Source organism: Amblyomma maculatum, chromosome 10 (assembly GCF_055883805.1).
Source record: "Amblyomma maculatum isolate TAMU_Amacu chromosome 10, ASM5588380v1, whole genome shotgun sequence".
In the NCBI taxonomy this organism is placed as follows: Eukaryota; Metazoa; Arthropoda; class Arachnida; order Ixodida; family Ixodidae; genus Amblyomma; species Amblyomma maculatum.
The window spans coordinates 170,370,909-170,396,735 of record NC_139353.1 but is presented as its reverse complement, the minus strand read 5'-3'; the positions used below and the strand labels follow the sequence as shown (position 1 = coordinate 170,396,735).

The 25,827-nt window shown below is 45.2% G+C and overlaps 1 protein-coding gene across 5 annotated transcripts in view; it reads right to left on the bottom strand.

Annotated features, from left to right (window-relative positions):
- Positions 1–25,827, bottom strand: part of LOC146177916 (enolase-phosphatase E1-like) — an 81,319-nt gene that overhangs the window by 18,440 nt on the left and 37,052 nt on the right. For all 5 annotated transcript variants that reach the window (XM_084580647.1, XM_084580650.1, XM_084580646.1 and 2 more), the window contains 2 exons: positions 18,161–18,296; positions 5,166–5,286 (listed from right to left, as the gene is read on the bottom strand). In XM_084580647.1, the coding sequence (XP_084436773.1) occupies positions 5,166–5,286; positions 18,161–18,296 (257 nt within the window). The remainder of the gene's footprint in view (positions 1–5,165; positions 5,287–18,160; positions 18,297–25,827) is intronic.

Genomic DNA, 25,827 nt, shown 5'->3' with positions numbered 1-25,827 from the left:
GCAATTGAGCCAACCTGTGCTGGCCTTGAAGTCATCCAGGCCTAGCAAACAGGCATAATTGAGGCCTTCTGCTGAACTATTCTTCCACTAAGCGGGATGTTCTTGGCTCGCATTGCGATGAACCAGGCGCAGACAGCCTTATCAAGCTTCTCGTATGTTGGCTGCATTACCTTGTGTCGAGCCGAAGTACCTAACGCAAGTGCCTTGCCGATGCTTTCTTTACTCTTCAGTATCGGTGACAACGAACTCGGCGCGATGCCGAAATCTGTAGAAATATTCGCCTTCTGCCCGCTTTCTCCTTCGGCAATAATACACGCTTTTTCTGCTAGCGAAAGAAACTTCCGCTTCTTCGCTGGCGGTGACATCCTGGGAAGTTAGCAGTGACTAGCAGAGACGAGACGAGACCACGCTGAACGATGCACTCACAAACGACAAGGACACACAAAGAAGAAAAATGGTGATGCGAAGTGGGCTTCTTCCTGCAGCGCTTTTCAGCCCGCCTCGCATTTTTCTTTTTTTTTCTCAGACAGGGCACGAAGATCCGCCCACCAGTCCTCAGCCTGCATGAAACGTGCTCGGTTCCTAGCAGACGACACCACCGAAGACGCTAGCAGATGGCGTCATACAGTAGTTCCTCGATAATTCGAACTCGGTTAATTCGAAATCCCGGATAATTCAAAGGTTTTCTGCGGTCCTGTATTTTCCAATGTAAATTTGGCCGGATAATTCGAACAGGTGGCCTGCGCCAGCCCGGTTAATTCGAAAATTTGGACTGCTAAGCGGCAATGCCTGATCCATGTTTCGCCGCAAACCCGGCGAAACGACGGCCCTACGGAGCCGCGAGGCAAAGCCACATAGTAATGGTGATGATTTATAGGCGAAGCGCCCCAGCCGGAGCACTCTCTGCACAAAAATCGGTCCACAGTGCGCCTCGCGCACCGCCGAAACACGCGCCTGCAGAGGAGAAGACATGCTTCACTGCAACACGGCGGGCATACCGGTTTTTATCACGTGACCTCGCCCCCACTCCATCCCTTGTGCGCTGTGGTTAGGGGTCGACTACTGTGCCGTTTTTTTGGGCGGGACTGTGCAGAAGTGCTAGCTTTGTGACCGTAGCAGTGCAGAAATGCCAAAGTACAAGACTTTAACGCTGCAGCAGAAGTTCTGCTTGATCCAGGAAGCAGGCAAGAGTGCTTGTTCGAAGACCGAGTTGGCCAAAAGGCATGGCGTGCCCCTCTCGACGTTGTCCACAATATTGAGCCCACATTGATCAGGCGGTGTTTTGAACACGCTGGTTTTTCCAGTGAAAGCACTGTTGATGCCGATGCAGACCACCCATGTACTACTACTCTTGACGAAGAAGGAGCAGAGTATTGCGACCGCATCAATGCGCTCTGCGCAGAGGATGAGTCCAACGCAGTGAGTATATCAACATTGAGAGCGAAGAGCAGACTGGCTACTCTGACTTGGAGAGTGAGATCACTGCTGGTACGAACATGCGCGATGACAGCGACGATAGCGACGACGACACCGACGAGCCTCCCCGAGCACCTGCTCTTGGTGAAGTTATCGGATCGCTGAACGTTATCCGCAGTTTTGTTGAGTGCCGCGGTGGAAGTTCAGAGATGTTTCGTCTATTTGACCAACTCGAGAGCATGACCTTAGGAGCCGCAAACTACCGGACGCGGCAAACCAGCATCTCTGATTACTTTCAGTAGTAATTCAAAATATGCCGAATAAAGGTAACACGTTCCTGCAACGAACTTTTTTGCCTAAGTCTTATTTCTTGGTGTGTTCGGTTAATTCGAAAACCCGCTTAATTTGAAGATTTCTCGCGGTCCTGATGACTTCTTGTAAATTGCATCAGCGGGTAAATACAGTACAACCTCGTTAATACGAGGTTGTACTGTATTTACCCGCTGATGCAATTTACAAGCGCTTTCGAGCAGCCCCTCTTCACTTCGGTGGAGTGTGACAGTGCTGCTTTGCACGGTCTGGTGTCTATGTGATTACTGTTTACATTATCTCACGTGCTCCTTTCTGCAGTATATATAACTTCACGTGAAAAACCTCCCTTTCATTCAATTATTTTGTCATTTTTGTTTATTTTTAATACATGGTTCTAAGAGAGATTCACTTTTTTTGTAATGCAGTGTATGTTATGCATTGCACAAATTTCCCTATCCTTGTAATTAGTTGTTGCTTATACATTTATTACATGCTTGACCTAATTAGATGTGTTGCCATTGGTTGTTTTACTTTTCTTTGTGTTTCCACTCCTGTAATGGCCCTGCCACAGGGCTGGCAGTAGCTAGCTAGCTAAGCTAGCCAAGCGAGCAAAGCAAAGCAAGAAAGAAAAGGAAATGCCAATTATGATTATTGGCTCATAGCTACACCTGTTTCCTTCACTTCTGCATGAGTTTCCCAAATTGTGGCTCTTGCTCTGTTGTTCAACTCATCACCTGCAATTGCATTTTCTGCTCATATCTGGCTGCGTCCATGTCTATTGTATGCATTCAGCTTGTTCTCCACGAGGTATTCTGGGTGCATCTTTTGGGGTGCTAATGCTAGTCCTGGAGCATCAAGGGACAAGAAGTGGAAGCTGTGACAGATTTTCTCTTCTTGGGCTCCAAGATTACCTCGGAAGGAGACTGCAGCCATGAAATTAGGAGACGCCTGCTTCTGGGAAAGAGAGCAATTGTTAGCCTTGACCGCCTAGTAAAGAGCAGGGACATTAGTCTGCCAACCAAGATCCGTATAACTCGTGCTATGGTCTTTCCAGTTGTGATGTATGGATGCGAGATTGGACTGTGAAAAAGGCTGACCGCCGAAGAATTGACGCGTTTGAATTGTGGTGCTGGTGAAGACTCTTGAGAGTTCCTTGGACTGCCAGAAGATCAAATTAGTCGATATTGTCGACCATAAACCCTGACTGCTCATTGGAGGGTCAAATTCTAAAGTTAAAGCTCAGCTACTTTGGTCATCTGATGAGAAGAGAGGAGTCGCTGGAGAAAGATTTGATGTTGGGAAAGGTTGAGGGTCGCCGGAGAAGGGGTAGGCAGCGAACGCAATGGTTTGATGGCATCCTCGAGGCACTGCAGATGAAGTTATGTGATGTTAGGAAGATAGTGAGAGACCGGAAAGCGTGGTGTGACATGGTCCATAGGGTCACGAAGTGTCGGACACGACTGAACGACTGAACTGAACTGAACTGAATGCTAGTTTGTTCCATTCCTGTATTTCTCGTATGTTTTCCCTGCTGTATCCACCTGGTGGTTGTCTGTCTCTCGTTGTTCGCCTATCGATTTGAGCATGTTCCTTTCTGAGCGTACCGGACTAAATTTATCCAGTTGTTCTTTGAGACTATGTCAAAAGAAATAAAAGAAGACAATTTTTGTCATCCATAGCAGCACCGCTAGCCATTGCTGCAAAGCAAATTTCGCAATTTTACCCCACTTGCGTGATTGAGCAAACCCACAAAATTACACATTCATGAAGCCTCATTGTTTCAGTAGATGGCCACAAAACACACAAAATAGGACTGAATGAAGACCCGATGCAGCTCTCAGTAAAAGACACTTCAAGACAAGCTCACAAAGATTAAGAAATTTTTCTTTTTCCCTCAGGATTTGTGCCACTAATTTTCTCCACACACTACAAGCACATAGGCTTGACTTCCCTGCATGTGCAAACCTCTTAGGCATAAGTTACAAACATCTACACAATGGCTCTATGTAATGGCCCTGTTACATATACGTGTCCAAAATTTATTGAGGTCTACAGACAGCAGCATCATGTCTGGCAGTTAACCAACCGCCAAAGGGGCTGTGCCAGCAAGCACCAAATATCAGGTGGCGTGTCCAATGGCTAGTGGCCAAAAAGTGGCCATCTAGGAAGTCAAAATACTTAGTCTTTTTTTCGTTCCTTTAAGAATGCATACTGGCCTCCTTTTGATGTAAGCAAGGACTGTGAAAATGTGACAGAAGCAAGCCATCCTTCCTTCAATGGATTAAAAAGATGTTTATTTTCCTTGTGCTCAACTCCAAGTTGTGATGTCAAGCCCAAGAAAAAAATTGTGATTCCTGTTTACAAGGAAATGGCAATGTAGCCTGGCTTCACTGCACTTTCACTGCGAAAATGGTGTGAGGCAGGCAATACAGTTAAACCACGATGCGATGAACCTCCATGTAACGAATTCCTCAATATTTCGAAGTTTTCCAATTCCCCAACACCACCCCCATTAAAGTGCGTGCATTTCGAAACTATTTCGAAAGCTAGTGCTGAATTACTGAAAGTTTGACAGAACACTGCAAGTTTCAGGACGATAAAACATGAACTGACGTAAGAGGAACGTCTACGATAGCAATGAGCGATCGCTGTTGATACAACACACCGCATTTCAGCACCGACGGCGCATCTACGTGAGAAACGCAGCAGTCTCTGCTGTTTTCGCTTTCAGAACGTGGCACTATGGTAGTTCATGCTTAAAACCAGCGAAAAATAACAGAACAAAGAAAAAAAGATCATTTTAAATTTAAAGGCGCCAAAACCACATGCACACACACAAGAGAAGAAAAACGGGACAGACCGCCTGTCTCTTGTCTGTGCTGTTTAGCACCTTTAATTTAAAATGATCAGCTACCAACTAGCCCTACAAGAAGTTCTCTTTAAAAAAAAAAAAAAAAAAAAAAGCCCGATACAAGAATGCATGTTTATCACTGCACGTCAGTAGTGGGAACAGCGGAGCGCGCTGGCGACGCGAGGCCGAGTTGGTTTCCTAAGTGCAAACAGGCGTGAAGAAGCATGCGCCTCCTCGCTTGGCGATGATGCGCACTCTCCCTCATACTGATCCCTCCTCCCTCTCCCCACTCCCTTGTAGAAGCGTCACATGAGCCGCGGTGGAGTCGCTCTCTCTCAGTGCAACCGCAAAACAGTTCACTGCTTCTATTTATTGTAAACACTTTCAAGGTGGTTTCCCTTATAATGAATTCTGCTTATCGCTCTGCATTGTTCTTTTGGGTCTCCACGCGAAAAGTAGATATAATGAAAAGCCGGAAGAAACGGAAAACTGTGGGCATTTTACAATTTCGTTATAACCAGTGGTTTAAGTTTTTGCTCTTCCCCACTTACCAACATGGTCAACCTACTTGGAGTAAGACACCCACCTGCCACAATGTCGGTGAGGAAGAGGATCTGATCCCGGGCGATGGCCCGGCGGATGGCCACATAGCTGTGGGGGTTGGTTTTGGCCCCTGCTGTGGTGATGTCAAAGTAGCCATCCAGCAGCTGGGATGGCAACAAAGGTCAAAGTTGCATTAATACCAGGAGGGGAGTCCAAGCAAAAAGCATTCATTCTGGGCTTTTGGTTGTCCTGTGTGGCAAACATACAAATTTTCAACATAGTACCTTGTACAGCATGAGAGCAACTAATACCTCTGTACAGCTGTGCAAGTGTGAAAGATACCAAACATTGTAGCCAAAAACTGTTGCTCAGTGAAAAATGTCTCACGAGTGAGCCAAACAACTGTTCTGTCTCAGCCTAGGGATGTTGTTCATTTCATGCACCCTAAGCATGAAATGAAATGAAAGCTTGAATTTCTTAGCACCACCTCTGAGGGCCAATTCTTCTGATGCCTTACCCAAGGAAAATTAGGACATACAGTACACATATATTCATACTGTAAACACCACAAACTAAGATACACAGGATGAGCGCTGTCTCGTAACTAAAGGTTCATTAGCTAAAAATCATCTATAAAGAAAAATTCAAAGGAAAGAACACACGCACAAGAAAACATGAAAATGCAACAGTAAGAAAATCTGACAGATATGCTCGTAACACCATCAAGCGCTACCGAGAAAAGCAGTCTCCCTACCGCAAAGGAAAACAGTCTGTTTGCTGATGCAATTCTGTTGGTCCTTTGCGATATGGAAAGGCTCGACAACTTCCCGTGCCGTCTGATCTCTGTGGGTGTACAGTACACGTGTGTGATTAAACAATGCAGTGAGTGAGTGCACTTTTTCTTTTTCATCACTTTACACTCCACACAATGTTTAACCAGATATGAAAGGCCATTCCCGTTTAAATTATTTCTGTAAGCGCTTGTTAAGGCACCGCCCGATCTGACCAATGTAAAGGGCTCTGCAGGAAAGGGGAACACTGTGAACAGTGCCTGTCTTACAGGCCACAATTTTATCCCTGTGTGACATCCTTCTTGTGCCTCGATCTCTTCCAATACCAAGGCACAGTTGTTTGAGCTTGACAGGGGCAGGAAGAAACACACCAATATTATATCTGCTTCCTAAGTCCACGATACAACAAAGTTGAAACTTGGGTCAGTTGGTACACGTTCTTGAAAAAAAAAACCATTCAAAAGACGAAGGACAAAGAGGAAGACGAGGCACACATAATGACTGGACTAACAACTTCCAGTCGTTGCGTGTGCCTCATCTACCTCATTGACCTTTGTCTTTTGACTTTTTTTTTTTCAAGGAGACACGATGTGTCATGAAGCGAACAGTGTTGTAGTGCGAGGAGCCACTATTTATTAAACTACTCGTGCTGCCTTTCGACCTGCTTTGTCAGAAAAACACTGCTGAATGTACTCAAAAAATAGTAACAACCTCCCCTCTGATATATCTATATTTAACATCCTGTCAAGTGCAACCCGAGGCCTCACTTCCAGAAATTTTAATTTACCCATAAAAAGAAATGTTTATCGTGAGCGTATGCTGCAGTTTACGGGCGTTAAAATCGGGAATTCTCTACCCTATGACATAAAATGTGCCAAGAACGTTTCCACTGCAATAAAAGATCACTACCTTAAAATGAATGAAACACTTCGAGTCCAAACTTTCATTTGCCTACTGTAATTTTACGTCGTTCACCTGGTATTACCCATGTAACCCCTACATATACCTGTATTTTATTTGATGCGATATTTCTTTGCGACATGCGGCATTGTAATAGTGAGGTGACATTATGCATTCATCTTTCGTTGCTTTAATTCTTGTATAAGTTCTATGCGCTTTTGTTTGATTTGTAAGATTTTAGTTTACATTTTCTTCTCTTCATTGGTAGTTTTACGAATGTATAAGCGATAACTAACTTTCTTCACGTTTATTGCGAAGTTCCTTCTTCTGATGTCTCTAACTTTGACAAATAGCTGCAACTTGTGTACTTTTTTCATTGGACCCTTTACTAGCCACTGGCTATGGGTCCAAGCAGTGTTTGCCTATTTTCCTGTAGCGCACCAATGAACAATAAAAAAAAAAAAAAAGAAGGAAGAAGTGCAGGAGAAAAGGAGTGTGTTCGCCTGTGTTTCGAGTCCATCTGGTTTGTAACCATCCCGGGGTCCAAGCAGTGAAGCCTCAGGAGTGGACCTCCGTCACGTGCCCACATCAGTGTCTGCGCTGTCTACATCACGGCGACAAGAACCGACAGGCGAGTAGGAACCCTTTTGGAGCACGGATATACCGATCTCAATATGGTAAAACAGCAACCTTGTTTTCAGCCTGGAAGTGGCCTCACGCTTTAAGGACTCGGTCTTGATGTCCAGCAAACTTTAACCTAGCCTAGAAGCTACCTTCAATGGCATGGTTTGGTCAGAGCACTTCGCAGGCAGGAACTGATTATGCTATTTTTCACCAGAATGACCTCAGTGGGATTAAGAAGTGTCTGTCGATCTTGGGTTGTATTTCCAGCATACATGATGCAGCCGCAGGTCCAAAAACTGCAGTTCACCGTTAAATGGCGTCCCAAAGGTGAACTGCAACTCTGACCTACACTCCCTGAACACAATTAGAATGTCAACCGTTTGAGTTAGAAAACGCCCGTGTTTTACAAAAGTCGGATAGTGATTAACATATATGACTGATGTAGGCCAGATAAGTTCTTTTTTAAATCTCTGTACACGTCCGAAAGAAAAATGTCATTTCAGAGCGGAGCGACGCTCGATCCAATGCACACTCCTGATTTCTGCCCTACGAAATGCAAGTAAAACTGCAGCTGTTCTAGGAAATTTTCCATGGATATCCTACATTGTTCTACAGACACCACTTCATTATTATCATCCGTAATGTATCTTTTCACACACTTCAACAGGCAGTCATGTGGGAGGCTATAATACAGGTTGGTGGCATCTATACTAGAGGCTACACAATCACATGGGTTGTCTTCCTTTAGAAAGGACACGAGGGCGACGGAGCTGGGAATCCTGAGAGGGTCGAATGAATCCAAGGATGAAAGGTGCTGTTGCAGAAACTTTGACGTGTGATGATGCCATGTGCTGCTTTCCGATACAATCACCCTGAAGGGTACGCCAACTTTATGGGTCTTTCGTGGTGAAAAAGATATCCAGGTGCATTTTCTTGCACTGGCCAACCTGCTTGAAGGCCGAGGTTGCAGAGAAGGGAGACTGCTTGTTTCTTGACCTTGGCCTCTTTCAGTGAAGACACCTCCAAGTTCTTCATGACCGCTGCCAGGGCTTTTTCATGGAATTGGCTTTTAGAAAAGATGGTAAAACAGCTTTCCTTGTCAGGCAACAAGACCCTTAGGTTCTTTGAACACATCCATTTTGCTATCGTGTTGACTGGGTTGCGTTGGGCTGCTTTTGTCTTGATCCGCTCTAGAACTTCCATGCACTCTGTAATGCAAAGGGGCCTATCGTCTGGCTATTGACTTGACATGGCTAGCTTTTCCGCCTCGTCTAGTGTGGGTTCGAAGGCATGCCTGAGGCCTAGTTTGAGTATGCTACTGATGCCGTTGGGAATCTGTTGGTCAATGAAACCTTGCCTTCTTGCTTTTCTCAGGAGTGCTTAACGGTGTCACGAGTACATCTGTCAGTTTTTTTTAGTGTTGTGTTTTTGCATTCTTTGATTTTGAAGCGAAAAGCTTCATTAGGCTAGTCAACTCTGAAACTCGCGTGTGCTCTGTTGTTAGAAAAAGCCACAGCTGCGCATGCGCAAACGACGTGACGTCACAGGAGAAGAAGAACGATGCACTGTGCTAGGTTTTCAAGCCGTCGGCATGACACCGTGACACCGTATGCCAGGAAAGAGAAGAGGAAGAATGATAGGAGACGAGATGTCAGGTGCTGCTGCTCAGGCCGAAGCCACTGCTGCACGGTGGAATGAAAACAAGAGGAGGCGGCAGGACGAGGAAAGTGAAGAACAGCGTGCCGAGCGGTTGGAAAAGAGACGTATGAGTGACGCAGCAAGACGGGCGCGTTTTACTGCTGACAAGAACACTGGATGTGACGATGAGGTTGACCGTTTGTGAAAAGTAGACCTTGGTATTCGGGTGAGTGAGCTTGGCTATGCTACTCATGAGTTTGTCTCGCTTCCCAGACAATCCATTTGAAAGTGTGTGTAGTGGGCCAACTATGCTAAGGGACCACCAGCTAAGCCATGGCATCGCCGAACCTTTTCGCTTCTGATATCCAGGCTTAACCAAGCTAAGCCACCACCAATTTTTTCCTTTAAACCTTTAGTTGCAAGTCAGGACTCATCCTGTGTCCTTTTCTCGTCTCTTGCAGTGTTGTTTACAATATGAACATGTACCAACTAGCCCAGTTAAACGTTTTGCTAAATACAATATGTACTGCTGATGTGCTCGCATATGAGCCCAACAAAACTGGTGCCTTAGAACACCCAAAGCATGCTCCCTAACATCTGTGAACTGACAATGCCGACCAATGGTCCTCCGGGGTCAGGACACGATAACAAATATGCCACTTTAGCCAAAAATAAAGCTGCCAGAAAATTGCGTAAAAGAAAAGTGCCTGCTATTAAAGATTTGCGCTTTAGAAAAGCCGAAAAGGAAGAAGCGTGGGGCTCGAGAAGCAGTGTGAGCACCATGTTGGGACCTCAGTAAAGATCGGCTAGCATTGTGCTTGAGTTATCTTACTCTGGCATGCTGGTAGGGACCCTTGTAAAAGCAAGCAATACTTAGTCAAGTCATGATAAACTATTACAAGCACCGAACCAAACGACATTGAACAGCAGTCAGCAGAAGTGGAGCTTCAACAGTTGCTAGAGCAACTGTGCATCGAGGTGGAAGCTCAAGAATTAACTGGATCCATTGGACGATCGAGCCGTCAAGAGATGGGTCACAGTTTGCCGATCGTGACCGCACGTAGTGGTAACGATAAAGCATGTGGCTGGCGTCGGAGCTCCTTGCCTTCGTCTTCTGTTCTGCACAGCGCCACGTCTAGTCAAGGCAAAGAGTGCTTCTTGTGCCCTTCAACGATGCACTCAACGGAATGTTGCACTTGCGACATGAGTCTGCCAGAGTGGAAAAGCCTCTTAGCCAGATTCTATCATTGTTTTCTATGCAATTATGCCAATCTGCAATTATGCTGATCATTCATGGGAGGCAGCTACGACTGAAAACGGCGTCGGCTAGCATGCCATGGGTAATGATGCAACGACAAGTCACATGTAGACACAAGTGCTATTGCAAACGTTTAGAGCATGGCTGATCACAGAGAGCCAGTCGATGTATATCGGAGGTATGTTTGATGACGGCAGCCAACGGACTTTCGTTAGAACCGATATCTCAAGGAAATTAGGACTACAACCCGTAAAGACGATTGATTTGACCACCGAAGCATTTGGGACATCTATGGAATCACTACCACGCAAGTTCAATTTGGTGCGCCTACATCTGCAAAGCAGATATGACACTGTACAACATGAAGTCGAGGCCGTCAAAGTTCCGCTTATTTGCGACCACTGGCTGAATTTCCTAGTGCACACGTGTTCATTGAACAGTTGGTTGGGACAAAGAAATTTTTTTGTGGATGCGATGGTTTTTCCAGGCTTGAATGATCGTCTTCACGGGTTGTAGTCCCACAAGGCGCCGGACTGTCACCGCTACTATTCCTAATTTACATTAACGATCTCCCTTGTAATATAAAATCAAAATTACGTCTTTTTGCGGATGACTGCGTCATATACAGAGAGATTAGGACGACCAACGACTCATGTTTGCTTCAATCTGATCTTAATACACTCGCCTCTTGGTCTAATAAATTCCTCCTTCCTTTAAACATTAGCAAGTGTAAATCCATGACTTTCACGAGGAAACACACTGTGAATCAGCATCAATATAGTAGTGGCTCGCTTTTAATTACCCCCGCATTATCCTACAGATATCTTGGCCTCCACCTAACACCATCACTATCATGGGTAACCCACATTCAAAACATTTGCGCAGAAGCCTCACGCACACTCGGTTATCTGCGACGTAACTTGAAGGCCGCATCCCCGGAAATAAAGCAACTAGCCTATATAACTTTCATTCGCCCCAAACTAGAATATGCGTCCTCCATTTGGCATCCATCACAAGCGTATCTCGCCACCGACCTTGAAGTCGTACAGAATCGCGCCATCCGATTTATAACATCTTGCTATTCAAAGAAAACCAGTATCACAGCACTGAGACAATCCATCGCCATTCCATCGCTCATGTCACGCCGTATCATATCTCGCCTATGTCTTCTACATCACTTCTATTATCATCCCCGTACGAGACATGCAAAGCTACAGCCCCCCCACAGGACATCTAGCCGCCTAAACCATAATCATAGCATTGCACGTATCAACTGTCGCACCTTAGCATTAAATTCTTCATTTTTTCCGGACGCAATAGTACTGTGGAACACCCTGCCAAACAACATCGTATCATGCACTGATCGCAAATCATTCAGGATAAAATTAAACGACCATCTTTCGTAAAGAAATCGCTGATGACGTCGCCTGAATTGTGGGCGCGCGGGGGAGGCAGCGCTTACCTTGTCTTGACTTTTTTTACGTGTGTTTGTAGTTGTGCTGACGTTGCCATCGATGACGTACCAACCGGCTCAAGTTTCACCAGTTTCGTGAAAGCGTTTTTCTCATGCAAATTTGTATAACATTTTCGGCGTCGTTCGCTTATGGTATATTGTTCTTTTTGTTTTTAATATTATTTCGTCTAACCCTTGCATTATTTATTTTGTTTCTGTTTTCTTTTCTTGTTGTTTTAATGTTTTCCTGTTCTTGTTCGCATTGTATATTGAGTTTGCTCCCCCCTTATGTAATGCCCTCGGGCCTTTAAGGGAAAAATAAATGAAATGAAAGAAATAGATTTACTTATGTGCAGACCGAATTTCCAAGTTCCTTTCTAGTGAAATCTGTTCCCATGACCCAGAAAAAAGCCTTGCAGTCATCATACAAGATTTGGTTGGAGTTTTCGAGGCCCTGTTTCATGTAATGGAAGCAATATATCACAAGTCAGGACAGTCTGTGTGCTTCGAACAAGCTCTTTTGACAGAGAAGTTTGGAATACACTCCAGCGTTTCTGGGAACTGAACAGCACTGGCATATGTGACCCTTCAACAAGCGCTTGCCAAGATAGCGTAGTTTTAGAAAGTTTTCCCAAGGACATCCAGCTGTGAAACGTGTGGTATAAGAGTCATTTGTTGGCCATTCAGGAGCACAAAATGACACGTGTGCCCTTCGGGACGACTGCAAGCTCGTTTCTTTTGGGCGCAACATTACTGCCCCATTTACAACACGTCGAAGCCTTTTTACAAAGTACAGCTGCTTTGTAAAAAAGGCTTCCACTTGCTTTTACGTCAATGACCTCGTCACCAGTGTTTCGAGTTCCAAAGAAGTCCTTGAGGCATACAAAGAGGCAAACATATCTGCAGCGACATCCACCGAAGTAATGCCTCCTGGTGAAGACCTGTCAACACATCTTGTGGTGTTGCATGTACATCACAATGTTCTCCATGGCGGTGTAGGCGGATCCAAATGACACGAGCTCGTCAGTGTGTTAAATGTGCCCAGGCAAAACATGTGGTGTGTGCGTGTTTTTGGCTGGAAGTAGCCGCTGCTCCGACAGCACCTCTTCCAAGCGAAAGGTTGCAGAACGCTCGATCTTTCGAAATCACAGGTGTTGATTCCCCTGGTCGGTCAAAAGACCACCTAGGGATGTAGCAAAGCTTCAAATTTCTATTAAACAGCAACATGAGAAAGACTACCGCGCTAGCGATAGTATAACGTGGAAGTTTATTGCCGAGGGAGCTGCCTGATGGGGAGGGGAAAGACTGATTAGAATCATAAAGATGTGCCAGTGGAAAACGCTCGGAAAATCATATTTTTGATACGCAGCAGCTGGGAACATTACTATCTGAAACCGAAGCTGTTGCTAAATCAAGACCAATCACCTTCATTTACTCCATTTATAATGAGTTAGGTGACCGTCACATTTCTTGTTGGGATATCGTCACTGTCTAGGCCAGAAACTAATGATGAACTGCAACAAACAGATGTTCTAAATCTGTCACTGTGGACAGTGTGCAAAAGCTGTTTGGCAGACTGGTATTATCGTGTAATCTATAGCATGTACGGATGGGATAGTCTGCTCGTGATGAATTTGCTTCTAGCAAGGATGGGAGGAAGTTAGGCCCGTTGTTCCTCGTAACCAGCTCCCCAGCCAAAAGGAATGGTACCATAGGAGAGAGCGTCAAGAAACGGTGTGCATGAATTTATCGGCTCTATAAAAGAGGAAGTGGTTGGTATATCGTGAAAAAAAATGATACCATAGGATAGAGCATTAGTTGTGCAAGTGGCATAAATGATTGATGCAGTTCAATTAGGTAATTTTTTAGAGCTAATAACAATAATAATCGGATATTTCCATTAGCGGTTGTCACCTCTGGGCCCGGAGTGTATTGAAGATCTGTGCCTGACTTTTGAGAAAAACGAAAAGGAAGAAGCGCAAGAGCGTGGGGCTCGAGGAGCAGTGTGAGCGCCATGTTGGGACCTCACGGCTGGTGTGCCTTCCTTCTTCTACACCTGTGATGTCGCCTTGCATCGCATATTTAGGACACTTCTACAGCAAAGCTATTTCACCACCTCCCCTGGAAACTAGTGCTGAAATGTAAGGAAAGCGTCTCAATTAAAACAGTGCAAAACTAAAAACAGAGAACAGACACAAACAAGGGTTGTGGCTTGTCAATAGTCTCATAAGTTTCATTTTGTTTTGACATCAGCCACTATTGAATTGCCACTCTTAGCAGGAAAAGTACAGTAATTGTGGCTTGTACAGTAGAACCCTGCTATAGTGAACTCGGACAGATATTGCAAAGTCCCAGTTCATCTTCCACAGATGACTTTACATTTCCCCCTTTCATAGCAAAGATATTTTTGGTAAAAATCGGTTATAGTAAAGTGCACCTTGCCATGAAATGTCATCACTGCACGCACGCTACCGATGATCGCGATACAAATTAAAAAAAAAAAAATTGAGTGCTTTTTTTTTTTTATGGCTTTACCGCCGGGCTTAGCAAAGGTGAGGGGAAGCCAACTCTATGTAGGCCTCGGAGCCTGCGCGCAGGTAGAAACAGCGAAAGACACCATGTTCATGCAAGGCTTTGGTTTGCACATGAAATCAAGCTCTGCTGTATTCGTAGTCCTTACGCTTAAGAGGTACTTCCACAAAATGTAAAAAAAAAAAAATCTTATAACTGAAAAAAAAATGGCTCAAATAACAATAAGAGAGAGACATAAGGTATTTTAGAGGATTTCTTTTTCTTCATTAAGCAACAAGTAGGCATTTAATTACCAGACAGCATCTTTAGGACAATGTCATCACCAACAAGTGATATAGTAAATGCCGGCCCCAGTGACTTTACTATAGAGAGGTTGTACTGTATATCTCATTCGTACATCAGTACAAAGTTGCGAACGACTTCTACATGCAAAAACACTGCCTGTGCCACTATGCCATTCAAGTGTTCCCCCCCCCCCCCACCTTCCCCCCCAAAATAAAAGAAACCTTCACTATTATTGGCCTACTCAATAACATGTGAATGAAGTAATCAAGGCAACATTTTTAAAAATCTGAATCATTTAGGCAGTTCAATCTCTCATGGAATCAACCCTATCCTTGCCACTGATACCGTGACTTTTGATTTTCGGTGCCCACTCATGTTTCGTTCTTTGGGAATGATGCTCTGATGAGCCGGAGAGGTTCACTGCACGTATGTCATGTACTGCTGGGGACAAAAATTTGCAGGACGCATTATCAGGAGTCGAAGCCAATAGCTTTGTAGTTAGCTGGTGTCTGAAGACCAGATTTAATGGTTTGAAAGTCATGTTCAGACATCGCTAGTGAAATGAAGAGATCACCAAAGAATGTGGCCAAGCTATTTGCTCATACCAGTTGGAAAACTCCGCTTCGAAAAGTGACTAGCTTCAGCATCCATTTTTCAAGTGCTTTTCAAGTGTGGCGCCATCTAGAAGCTGCCAATAAAAGCTGTCTGTTATCGCCACCATTGCCTTCTGAAAATCGCTTCGTTTATTATCTCTTTTCCATCTTAGTTACTTTTACAACTATTATGCCTAACAGTTTCTAATAATGCACCTCTTCAGCTGTGAAAATTCACAACTTAGGAACAGTTGACTGTTTTTGCCGTATGGGTACTGTGCTAAACACATAGCGTTTAAAAACAAATTGACACTGGGAGTAAATTTTTTTTTGAAATATTGACACCCAAAGGGTAGTGGTACCGTGGGCGGTACCACTATATGTATACATTCAAATTTTGACCAATTAAAACCCGCCGTTCTTTTTATACATAGGCCTTATCAAAAATTTCGCAACTGATAATAGGGAACCAAAGCTGGAGTTTGCTCTGTGATGCCAGCGCTCGGTTTCCAGCGGAGCGGAGAGGAACTACAAAACCTACGCGCATCTGTGCCAGCACTGCGCGCGGCTGTCTGCGGAGTCTGCGCAGCCCGTTCGCTCGGGAGCGCGTGCTACAGGCAGCCACACGTGCACGCGGAGCGGGAGAAGGAGAGTGAGGATGAGGGGAGATGGTCGTGCGTCTGTGCGCGCAAAGCCGGCGCTCTTTGCCAGTGGTGTTTCTTATTTTTGCTTTTTTCTGTGCCCCGGCTGACATAGAGGCTGGCTGGAGGCACACTTTTTATCGGTGCTTTCGAAAGTGAGAAATTATGATTAATTGATCGCCGCAGACATTGTTTTCAAAGAGCGCTTGTTGGCAGGCTCAGACAAAAAAAAAACATGAACGCGAATTCGGTACTCGAAGGCAGAGGCAAGCGACAGGTATATTGAAGTACTTGAGGCGGCACCTCTTGATGTCTCTTCCATGTTGTTCAGAGAATGAAGGGTCCAGCCTTCTCGTTGAGAATTGATACGCGTGTACACAGCGACGAGTGCTGCGGGTGCTGGTTGGGAAGCTTCATTTCCATTTGTGACTGCTCACTTGAAAGGGGCCTATTCAACTCTTTGGGGACAGACGTTTTAGGCGATGCTGCCGGCGCCGTGGTGGCTGCTTTCGGCGCGTTTAGGACGCGTTCCCTACAAAGGCACAAAGCATACCGCCTTACCCTTTGGTTCCTGTTGACAGTGGTCAGTGGGAGTTCGCTGCTGTGGCGCTGCCATCCGAAATCAATGACTTATCTACCTTTAACGATGAGAGGTTTCTTAACGACCTGGATCACTGACGAGAGGCCGAGGCATGCCATTTTTTCGGCAGTGTCCTCTCTCCGCGAGACGAAGAGCGAGGAAATGCCTGATGACTTTTCATGCAAGCGGGGACATCTCTCCAAGTAAACCTTTGTCTTCTTAATTCCACAACTACGCTGTGCAGTCCCTAGTTCAGTTATCTCCTCTAGCGAATGCGCTGTTTTGAGCTTCCGAAGCAGGATCGCGTATGAGGATAGAACGATTAACGTATGTGTTTTCTCTTTATAAGCGCCGAGTGATGGCATTAATGACATATATCTGTTTCTTGAGGCCGACTTGGTTCCGCGATGGCTGCTGCGGCACCGCCAGTTACAAACAGAGGTGCGAGATACGAACGGTACGAGATACCTAAAAAAAAAACCGACAACCATCATCTCAACCCGAAAGAGAGAAGAGAGAAAAACACTTTCACGAGTTTTGCGAAAAAGTGCACCGTCACTTTTTCATTCCAGTTTTTTTTTTTCTTGTCCCCTTTGTTGGAGCGCGACGGCGGCCAGAATGCGGCCGGAGGAGGAGAGAAACAACCGAGCGCGTGCGCGTAATCACGTGCTGGAAACCAGCGCGGAGCAGACGACAGCATGCTTTTCTATGCGGCGGGGAGCAGACGACGCGGCCGCACTGCGCGGAGGTTTTGACGGGGTCTCCATGGAGGGCGCTGACGCACAGAGCGGCGCAACGCCCCCTGGCCCAGGTTTTCTCCCCTATATTAACGAGCTCCAAGAATGTGACGCTTGTATGCCAAATTTGCTTTTCTCGTGTCCTGGAAACTTTTGTCCCCAGTAGTACACAATCATGCATTCAGAGCTCCAAGAATGTGACGCTTGTATGCCAAATTTGCTTTTCTCGTGTCCTGGAAACTTTTGTCCCCAGTAGTACACAATCATGCATTCAGGTGTTCACTGGGTAAGCGGCAAAAGAACAGTGCGAAAAAACGAGGGCGAAGGAACACTGAAACCCAGCACAGGTGACTCATAAAGGGTCTATCGGCGCTCGTCCTGTGTTTTGCTTAGTGCTGTTCTTTCCAACCAGCCTAGGCAAAGATCTTGATTGTTTATTGGGATAGGCTGAAGATTTTCTTTTTACTCTATATCATAAGTTTCAAATCGGTTAACCTTCTATCGGTTAACTGCTGCTCCATGGCTCACATCACACTAAATTACTCATGCAGATCAAATGCATTAAAAAATTGCTTTTTCCTGCATACTATTTGCAAAGGGAATGTGTCACCTGCTGACACTGTTGACTGCCCCACAGTTTCTTCACTCCTCGATGCACTTGTGCATCAACTATAAATAACATGTGTGCCGCTCCCCGTCAATTGACCCACATGATATATATTGTCACGTTTGTCTTTCGATTTATCCTTCAATGCCTAGGACCATTTTTGTTCACTCCTACCCATGCCCTGATAACAAGGCTGTCAGTACAAGGCTGTTTTGTCCACACCCTGATAACAAGGCTGCCAGTACCTGTAAAATAAATATAACTCTGCTCATTTTTCCTAGGCTGCTCAGATGCAGAAGCTTTCTGAAATTTCTCGTTTCTTAGCAACACAGCCACCTTTCTTAACAAAAAATCAAAAGCATAGTTCCCGGAAGAATACAGGCTAAGCAGGGGACTGACCCTGGTGATGTCCCCCTCTGTGGTGTGGGCAAAGAGCAGCTGCTGGGCCTGCACGCTGCCTGAGGAGTAGATGAACAGGGGCAGGCCCCGGCCAGATTTCCACGCAGTCAGCGTACGCACCACATCTGGGTACAGCCTGCAGCAACAAGTACCTTATTTTATAACGTGCCTTTCCTGCTTCGGCCATGTTTGGATAAATAAACAAAATAAAATACAGTCAGCAGCCACGCCAAACATGCAATTGATCTTGAGGAGCCTGTTGCCATGGACTGATCCATGCCCATGACGACACATCCTGCAAGGCCGCACTTAGACAGAAGCCGCTGTTAATTACCAGTAGCAACTAAATTTTTCCTAGTCTAGATCATCATCACCAGCCCGACTATACCCACTGCAGGGCGAAGGCCTCTCCCATATTTCTCCACTTAGCCTGGTTCTGTGCTAGCTGCATCCACTTGACCCCTGCGAACTTCTTAACCTCATCCGTCCACCTAACTTTCTGCAGCCCCCTGCTATGCTTTCCTTCCCTTGGAATCCAATTTGTTACCCTAAGCAACTATCGGTTATCCTCTCTTCGCACTACATGTCCTGCCCATGCCCATTTCTTCTTCTTGATTTCCACTAGAATGTCGGTAACTTGAGTTATTTCTCTGACCCACTCTGCACGCTTACCCCTACCATTTTTCGCTCCATAGCCCTCTGTGTTGTCCTCAACTTAAGTGGAACCCTCTTGGTTAGCCTCCACGTTTCAGCCCCATAGGTAAGTACAGGTAAGATGCAATTATTCTATACTTTCCTCTTGAGCGATACCGGTAAACTGCTAGTCATAATCTGCGAGTGCTTGCCGAATGCGCTCCTTTCCAATCTTATTCTCATTGTTATTTCCTTTTCATGGTCCGGATCTGCGGTTACTACCTGTCCTAAGTAGATATATTCGCCTGCTACTTTCAGTGCTTCGCTACCTAACGTAAACTGCTGTTCTTTCCCGAGGCTGTTGAACATTACCTTAGTCTTCTGCATACTGGTGCTCAAGCCTACGTTTCTACTTTTCCTGTCTAGGTCATCAATCATTATTTGCAGTTCATCCCCTGAGTTACTTAGCAAGGCAATGCCATCAGCAAATAGCAGATTACTGAGGTATTCTCCATCTACCCTTATCCTTAACTGCTCCCATTCCAAGCCTCTGAATACTTCCTGTAAGCAAGCTGTGAATAGTACTGGGGAGATCATGTATCCTTGCCTAACACCTTTCTTTATGAAAATTTTGTTACTTTCTTTCTGTGCAGGTACTATATATATCTTTCAACACTTTCATGTATGGCTCGTCTACCCCTGATTTTGCAATGCCTGCATCACCGCCGAGGTTTCTACTGAGTCAAATGTTTTTTCGTAATCAATGAATGCTATGTATAAGGGCTGGTTATATTCCGAACATTTTTCTATCACCTGGTTGATGGTATAGATATGATCGATAGTAGAGTACCGTTTCCGAAACCCTGCTTGATCCTTTGCTTGATCCTTTGTCCTGATTCTATTAGCGATTACCTTAGTAAATACCTTATACATAAGAGACAGCAAGCTGATTGGTCTAATTTTTGAGGTCCTTAGCGTCCCCTTTCTCATGAATGAGGATAATGTTTGCGTTCTTCCATGGTTCCAGTACCGTCGATGACACCAGACACTGCGTATACAGGGTAGCCAGTTTTTCTAGCACGATATCCCCGCCGTCCTTCAACAAATCTACAGATATTTGATCCTCTCCAGCTGCTTTGCCGCTTTTCGTAGTTTCTACTGCTTTCTTAACCTCGTCCTTTGTCACTGGTGGAATGTCTGACTGTTTTTCCCTACCGCCAATCTCATTACGGTCCTGACTGCTTTGGCTACTGTAGAGATCAGTATAGAACTCCTCGGCTACTTTGACTATCTTGTCTATATTCGTGATGACGTTGCCCGCCTTTTCCTTTAGCGCATACATCTCATTTTTGCCTATGCCTAACTTCTTCTTCACCGCTTTAAGGCTTCCCCTGTTCTTTACAGCATGCTTAATTTTCTCCATATTATACTTCCTTATATTGGCCACTTTGCGCTCATTGATTAGCTTTGCTATCTTTGCCAATTCTATCTGGTCTGTTGGATTGGAAGCTTTCATATTTTGGAGTTTCTTAATCAAATCTTTTGTCTCCTTAGACAGCTTACCAGTATCCTAACTATCCTACCGCCTACTTCTACAGCGCAGTGAGTAATGATATCTCTGAAATTATTGTTTATTGCTTCTAGGGTATTGTCGCCACTCTCGATTAGAGCTGAATATCTATTCTTTAGCGAGATCCTGAACTCTTCTGCCCTCCCACTCACTGCTAATTCGTTGATGGACTTATAACCTGTTGCGTTCCTTCTTCAGATTTAAACTAATTCGGGACCTCACCATCCTGTGGTCACTGCATCGCACTTTCTCGACTACCTCTACATCTTGCATAGTGGCGGGGGTTGAACACAGTATGAAGTCGATTTCATTTTTAGTCTCCCCGCTAGGACTTTTCCATGTCCATTTTTGGTTCTTCCGTTTGCTGAAGAAGGTATTCATGATTTTTGAGTTATTGTGCTCTGCAAACTCAACTAATAACTCCCCCCCGCTATTCCTAGAGCCAGTGCCATAGTCACTTACTGCCTGGTCTCCAGCCTGCTTTTTCCCTACCTTGGCATTGATGTCACTCATTACTACAGTATACTGAGTTTTTCTTTCCGCATTGCCGATTCTACATCTTCGAAGAAGCTTTCAACTGCCTGGTCATCATAACTACAAGTAGGTACATAGGCCTGTACAACCTTCAGTTTATACCGCTCATTAAGCCTAATTACGATGTCTGCCACCCTCTCATTATTAGTACTGAATTCATGTATATTACCCTCCTAGTTCTCGCCTCTCCGGTAAACCTAGGTAACCCAGTACATGCCTCATTCGGCCTCCTAACCTCACTTGCCCTATGACATCCCATTTCATGCCCTCTAGTTCCTCTAACAGCACTGCTAAACTAGCTTCACTAGCTAGGGTTCTAGCATTAAACTTTGCAAGGGTCAGTTTCCAATGGTGGCCTGTCCAGCGGAGCCAGGAATTCTTAGCACCCCCTGCTGCGTCACAGGTCTGACCGCCGCTGTGGTCAGTTGTTCTGCAGCCGCTTGTGACTGAGGGCCGGGGTTTGATGGGTCTAATCATGGGAGGTTGCGGCCAATTACTGCACCAAGGTGGCAAACTCCTGTTCTGGTGAGGGAGTGCGTTGCCGGAGGTCTTCACCTCCATCCAGTCTAGATACCTATCCTTTAATAGCATTAGGTCTTACTACTGGATTGTCAGTTTCACCATCGCTCTCAGATTTGAGATGACGGCCAAGTCACATAATCATAGCTACAGCATTACAAATTGTTTCATAGCTACTATGTGACCACCTATAAAATGGAGTCCATCATGTGTGACGCATGATTCCCCAAATCCATGTGATCAAGGGCCCCCCAATCACCGCTGCATTAACTAGTATACTATCAACCAGCCTTATACCTCTGTCGCACAGGAAATCTCAATACCCATTGAGTGCATGGCCTTTGAAATTTCCGAGGGTCATCGAGGTGCACCACTGCCATACAGCAATTTCAACGACTATAAAGTAGTGAGCGTATGATCCGACAGATGCCGCCACTGGTAACAACATCCAATAAAAATATGAGGTGAAGCAGGATAAAACAAGGTGGATATCGCACTAAGTGCTATTTTTAAATTGAAAGTTCATTCAGAGAAGGGTGTTCAAATGCCTCACAGCAAGGCATAACTTACATGCACCACAGACAAGCAATGGCAGAACGACGACGAACGATGCGCAATCGCCGCATTCATTTTGCGCCAGCAATGCTGCCACAGCTCGGCAGTCGTCTTCGCTGCGTTCGTAGTTGCTAAATCTGGGACTCTTCTTGGTCTCAGTTGTCGCAAACCGTTGTAAAAGATGAATATGAGTGAAATGCTGCAGCATGTCGTACTGCCACAGAATAGCATCTAGACACCCTAGAACAGCTTCTGTTTGTTTACATCTGATTATTTTAAATCTCGAAAAGCTAGTTGACAAAATAATTAATGTAGCTTATATAATTTAATCTAGGTGTTTTGTTTCGTTTAAGTTTGTCTTGATTTTCACCTTAGGGTGAGTGCAGAGCTGCTCTCAATGTTCCTTGGCATCCAATGGTCATTCGCAAACCTCACTGAGCCAATGTCGATCGAGTTCAATCGCAATTGAAAAGTGCCGTGTGGCAGTGGCCCATCCCCATTAAGTTCGACCTCCATCGACTCAATGGGCATTCAAACTGCCCGCGTGACAAGTATTATATACTCCACCTGAGAATGGGTGTGTACATCGCTCCTTGCAGTCACTGTAGGTGGCACAATTGTGCTCCACCCATTTGAGGTAGAGGGTTCCGAGTGGTGCACCATATGGAGCACAGAAATGTTTTTCAAACTGAATCCTAACACGTGCGAGGGATTCACACCTTTGGTCCTGACATGGGATGTGGCCTTCGGGGAGCCATGAGGGCAAACCAGTGGTCGTAAATAGGTGCGGGTGGTACAAAATGAGAAGTTGTTTCATGATGTACACGCTGGTACCAGAATTGAGGACTTGGGAGTAAATTTTGTAAAACTCAAGCTGACGCTCTTAATTGTACGCCTGCGGCAGTCGAGCTCTTTTTTGATACCAAACTCTTGATATGCAGAAAAAAAGAATTGGCTGTAGTTTGACCAATGGCCATCCCAAGTAGAACTGTGGAAGCGCTCTTCTCGTTGTTCTGGTGTCTCCGTTGCACGCTCGGATTTTCTCTTGTCTAGCTTTCTCCGGTCTACTGCCCTTTTCCAGGATGCGGGTAGTACAAATTGATGAGTTGTTTCATGATGTACACGCTGGCACCAGAATTGAGGACTTAGGAATAAATTCTGTAAAACTCAAGCTAATATTCTTGATTGTACGCCTGTGGTGGTCGAGCTCTTTTTTAATAACCAACCCTTGATATACACAAAAAATTGGCTGTGGTTTGACTAATGGTCATCCCAAGTAAAACTGCGGAAGCGCTCTTCTCGCTGTTCCGGTGTCTCCGCTGCACGCTCGGCTTTTCTCCTGTCTAGCATTCTCCGATCTACTGCTTTTTTCCAGGCTGCGAGTGGTACAAATTGAAGAGTTGTCTCATGATGTACACGCTGGTACCAGAATTGAGGACTTAGGATTAAATTCTGCAAAACTCAATGCTAACACTCTTAATCATACACCTGTGGTGGTCGAGCTCTCATTGGAGTAATGCAAAGGCACGGATGCTGCTGTTGGTTGCTTAATTCCCATTTTGCTTACCTATTTTAGTCTTTGGTAATTTCAAATTGCGCGCCAATCCTTTCCTATGCCCTTTTTTGGCTCTACTTCCCGTTGCATGATGTCACATCCTCTACGTCACATTAATTTACTTCTTGTTTACCCATTTTAGTCTCTGGTACTTTCAAATTGCGCCAATCCCTTCCTATGCCCTTTTTCGGCTCTACTTTTGGTTGCGTGACCTCACAACCACTACGGCACCCCTTTCTCTCTTTCTGCTTTCACTCCTACCTTCTTCCCTTTTCTTGATGCAGTTCAGGTGTCCACAGAACAAGTGTGACAGATACTGTGCCTTTCTTTTCCTGTGAACCAGTTGTTATAATTAATTACCTAATTAGCTTTTTTGGCTTAATTATTTTTCAAACACAACATTACGTTACCCTCTATCGATTGACACCACTCATTAACCTCGACCACTTTTCAATTACTCACAACTGCTGCGGACATGATTTTGCAGACACGTGGACAGAAATCTGTGCTCATAGCGAGGTAATAAATTAAGCAGCTGATAGTCAGCGCTGTAATCGTCTAGTCGCATGTCCTTCGTCCACTGCGCTGCATTTTTAAGAAAAATCATTGGCAGTACAGCATCGTCTGGCCACATTGAGGCCTTACCACTCTCAAAGGAGGCATTATTTGTTTTTATGGTCCATGTGCTCCCCTCCAGTTGGCGCCACGCATTTGGAACCACCTCACCTGCTAGGGAAACTGTCACCAAAAAACCTTCTAATTTTAAAGCTTTGACTACAAAACCATTCCCAAGCACAGGAGTCGAGCACATGTCAAACTTGCAACCTTCAGTCCCGTGTCCTGCGTCTCTTGGCTTGTGCAAGCTGAGGCACATTTCTTCATTAACAATGTGCCCTCCCAATGCCATTGCTATTCTCGCTGCTGCGTGACTGCCTGCATCGTGTGCAGAGCCTGACGATTGCCCTTGCAAACATCTGAGTGAGGTTCCATTAGAGAGCTTCTCCTCAGTCAACCGTTTGAAACTCCTGCCCACAGTAGACCTTCCCAACTCACACATTCTAATTCTTCTGACTCTTATATTCCACCTACTCGTCTTGCCAAGCATCGTCGTCTGTGTGGTAGTAACCCTTTTTTTGAGGGCAGTAATTCATTTTTGTCAAAGGTAAGTCAGCACGAGAAATAACAGATGCTTTTCTATATAGGGAATTCTACTGATGCTTCAGTTGACGGTCCAAAGTGGTGTCACAGAAGGAATCTTTAAAGATCTTGGCTGATAGCATCAAGATGTGGGCTTGGCGCTTGTCCATTGTGCAGAGAGTTTTGTGTGGTGGACACATGAGTGTTATTGTGTTGGACAAGCGAGTGCTAGTTTGCACTGTGTTGTGCTGGTTTTGAGTGCCCGCTGCATCTCTTTCCTCTGTGTTACCCTGTAAGGAGCACTGGACTTTCAAGCCCTTTTGGGAGCCGATGACCCTTGGCTCCAATCTCTGGTGAAGTTCTAGCTGTGCACACAGCGTCATTTAATTTGCCTCTAGGCATAGCCTCTTTTATACCCTCTGTGCCTGACAACTCCGCGCTCCGCGGCCGTCGTCACCGCTCCTCCTCCGTTGAGAAGTTACGCCGCTGGCTGCCGAGAAATGCCGCCAGCAACGTAGGGTCACCCTTGCACAAGCGAGTGCTGGGTGCGCCATGTTGCAAAGCAGTCCGGATAGCCACACGCTGTCACACTCTTGCTGTTTCGTGGACCATTTTACAGTGTGCAAGGTCATGCTTATACTTTTCTCTACCTTCGGGAGCTGCAGTAATATAGCATTGCACTGACTGGTAAGTGCCAGCTTTGCTTTATCTTTCCAGCGATTGCTGCGCAGTGTTCAGCTGCTTTGAGGCTTGTGAACAATAGTGACAGCACCAAAAACTGTGTTCATTAAGTGTCAATACTGCAATAGTAATGTTAGATGTGCACATGTGCTTTCCGGACTGAAATGCTATTTGCTTCCCTGCCTAGTTCGTCTGCGTAGTGTGTTGGATGTGCTCCTGCGCAGTTTTTTTTCTTTTTTACGCAGTATACGCTTTACGAAATTCTGTGATAAAATAGAAACACAAGCTTTACCTATTGTGAAGAAGACTACTTTAAAGCGAGTTAAATTGAATTATGCAAATATATTAGTTTTCCTTGTCAACTAAATCGCTGTGTCCCTCTCTACAGCATCGGAAACCGCAAAACTCGTATTCAATCGCATTGCGCCTGTGAAAAATAATGACAGCTCCAGAAAATGTGTTTACTACGCGTCAGTAAGGTAA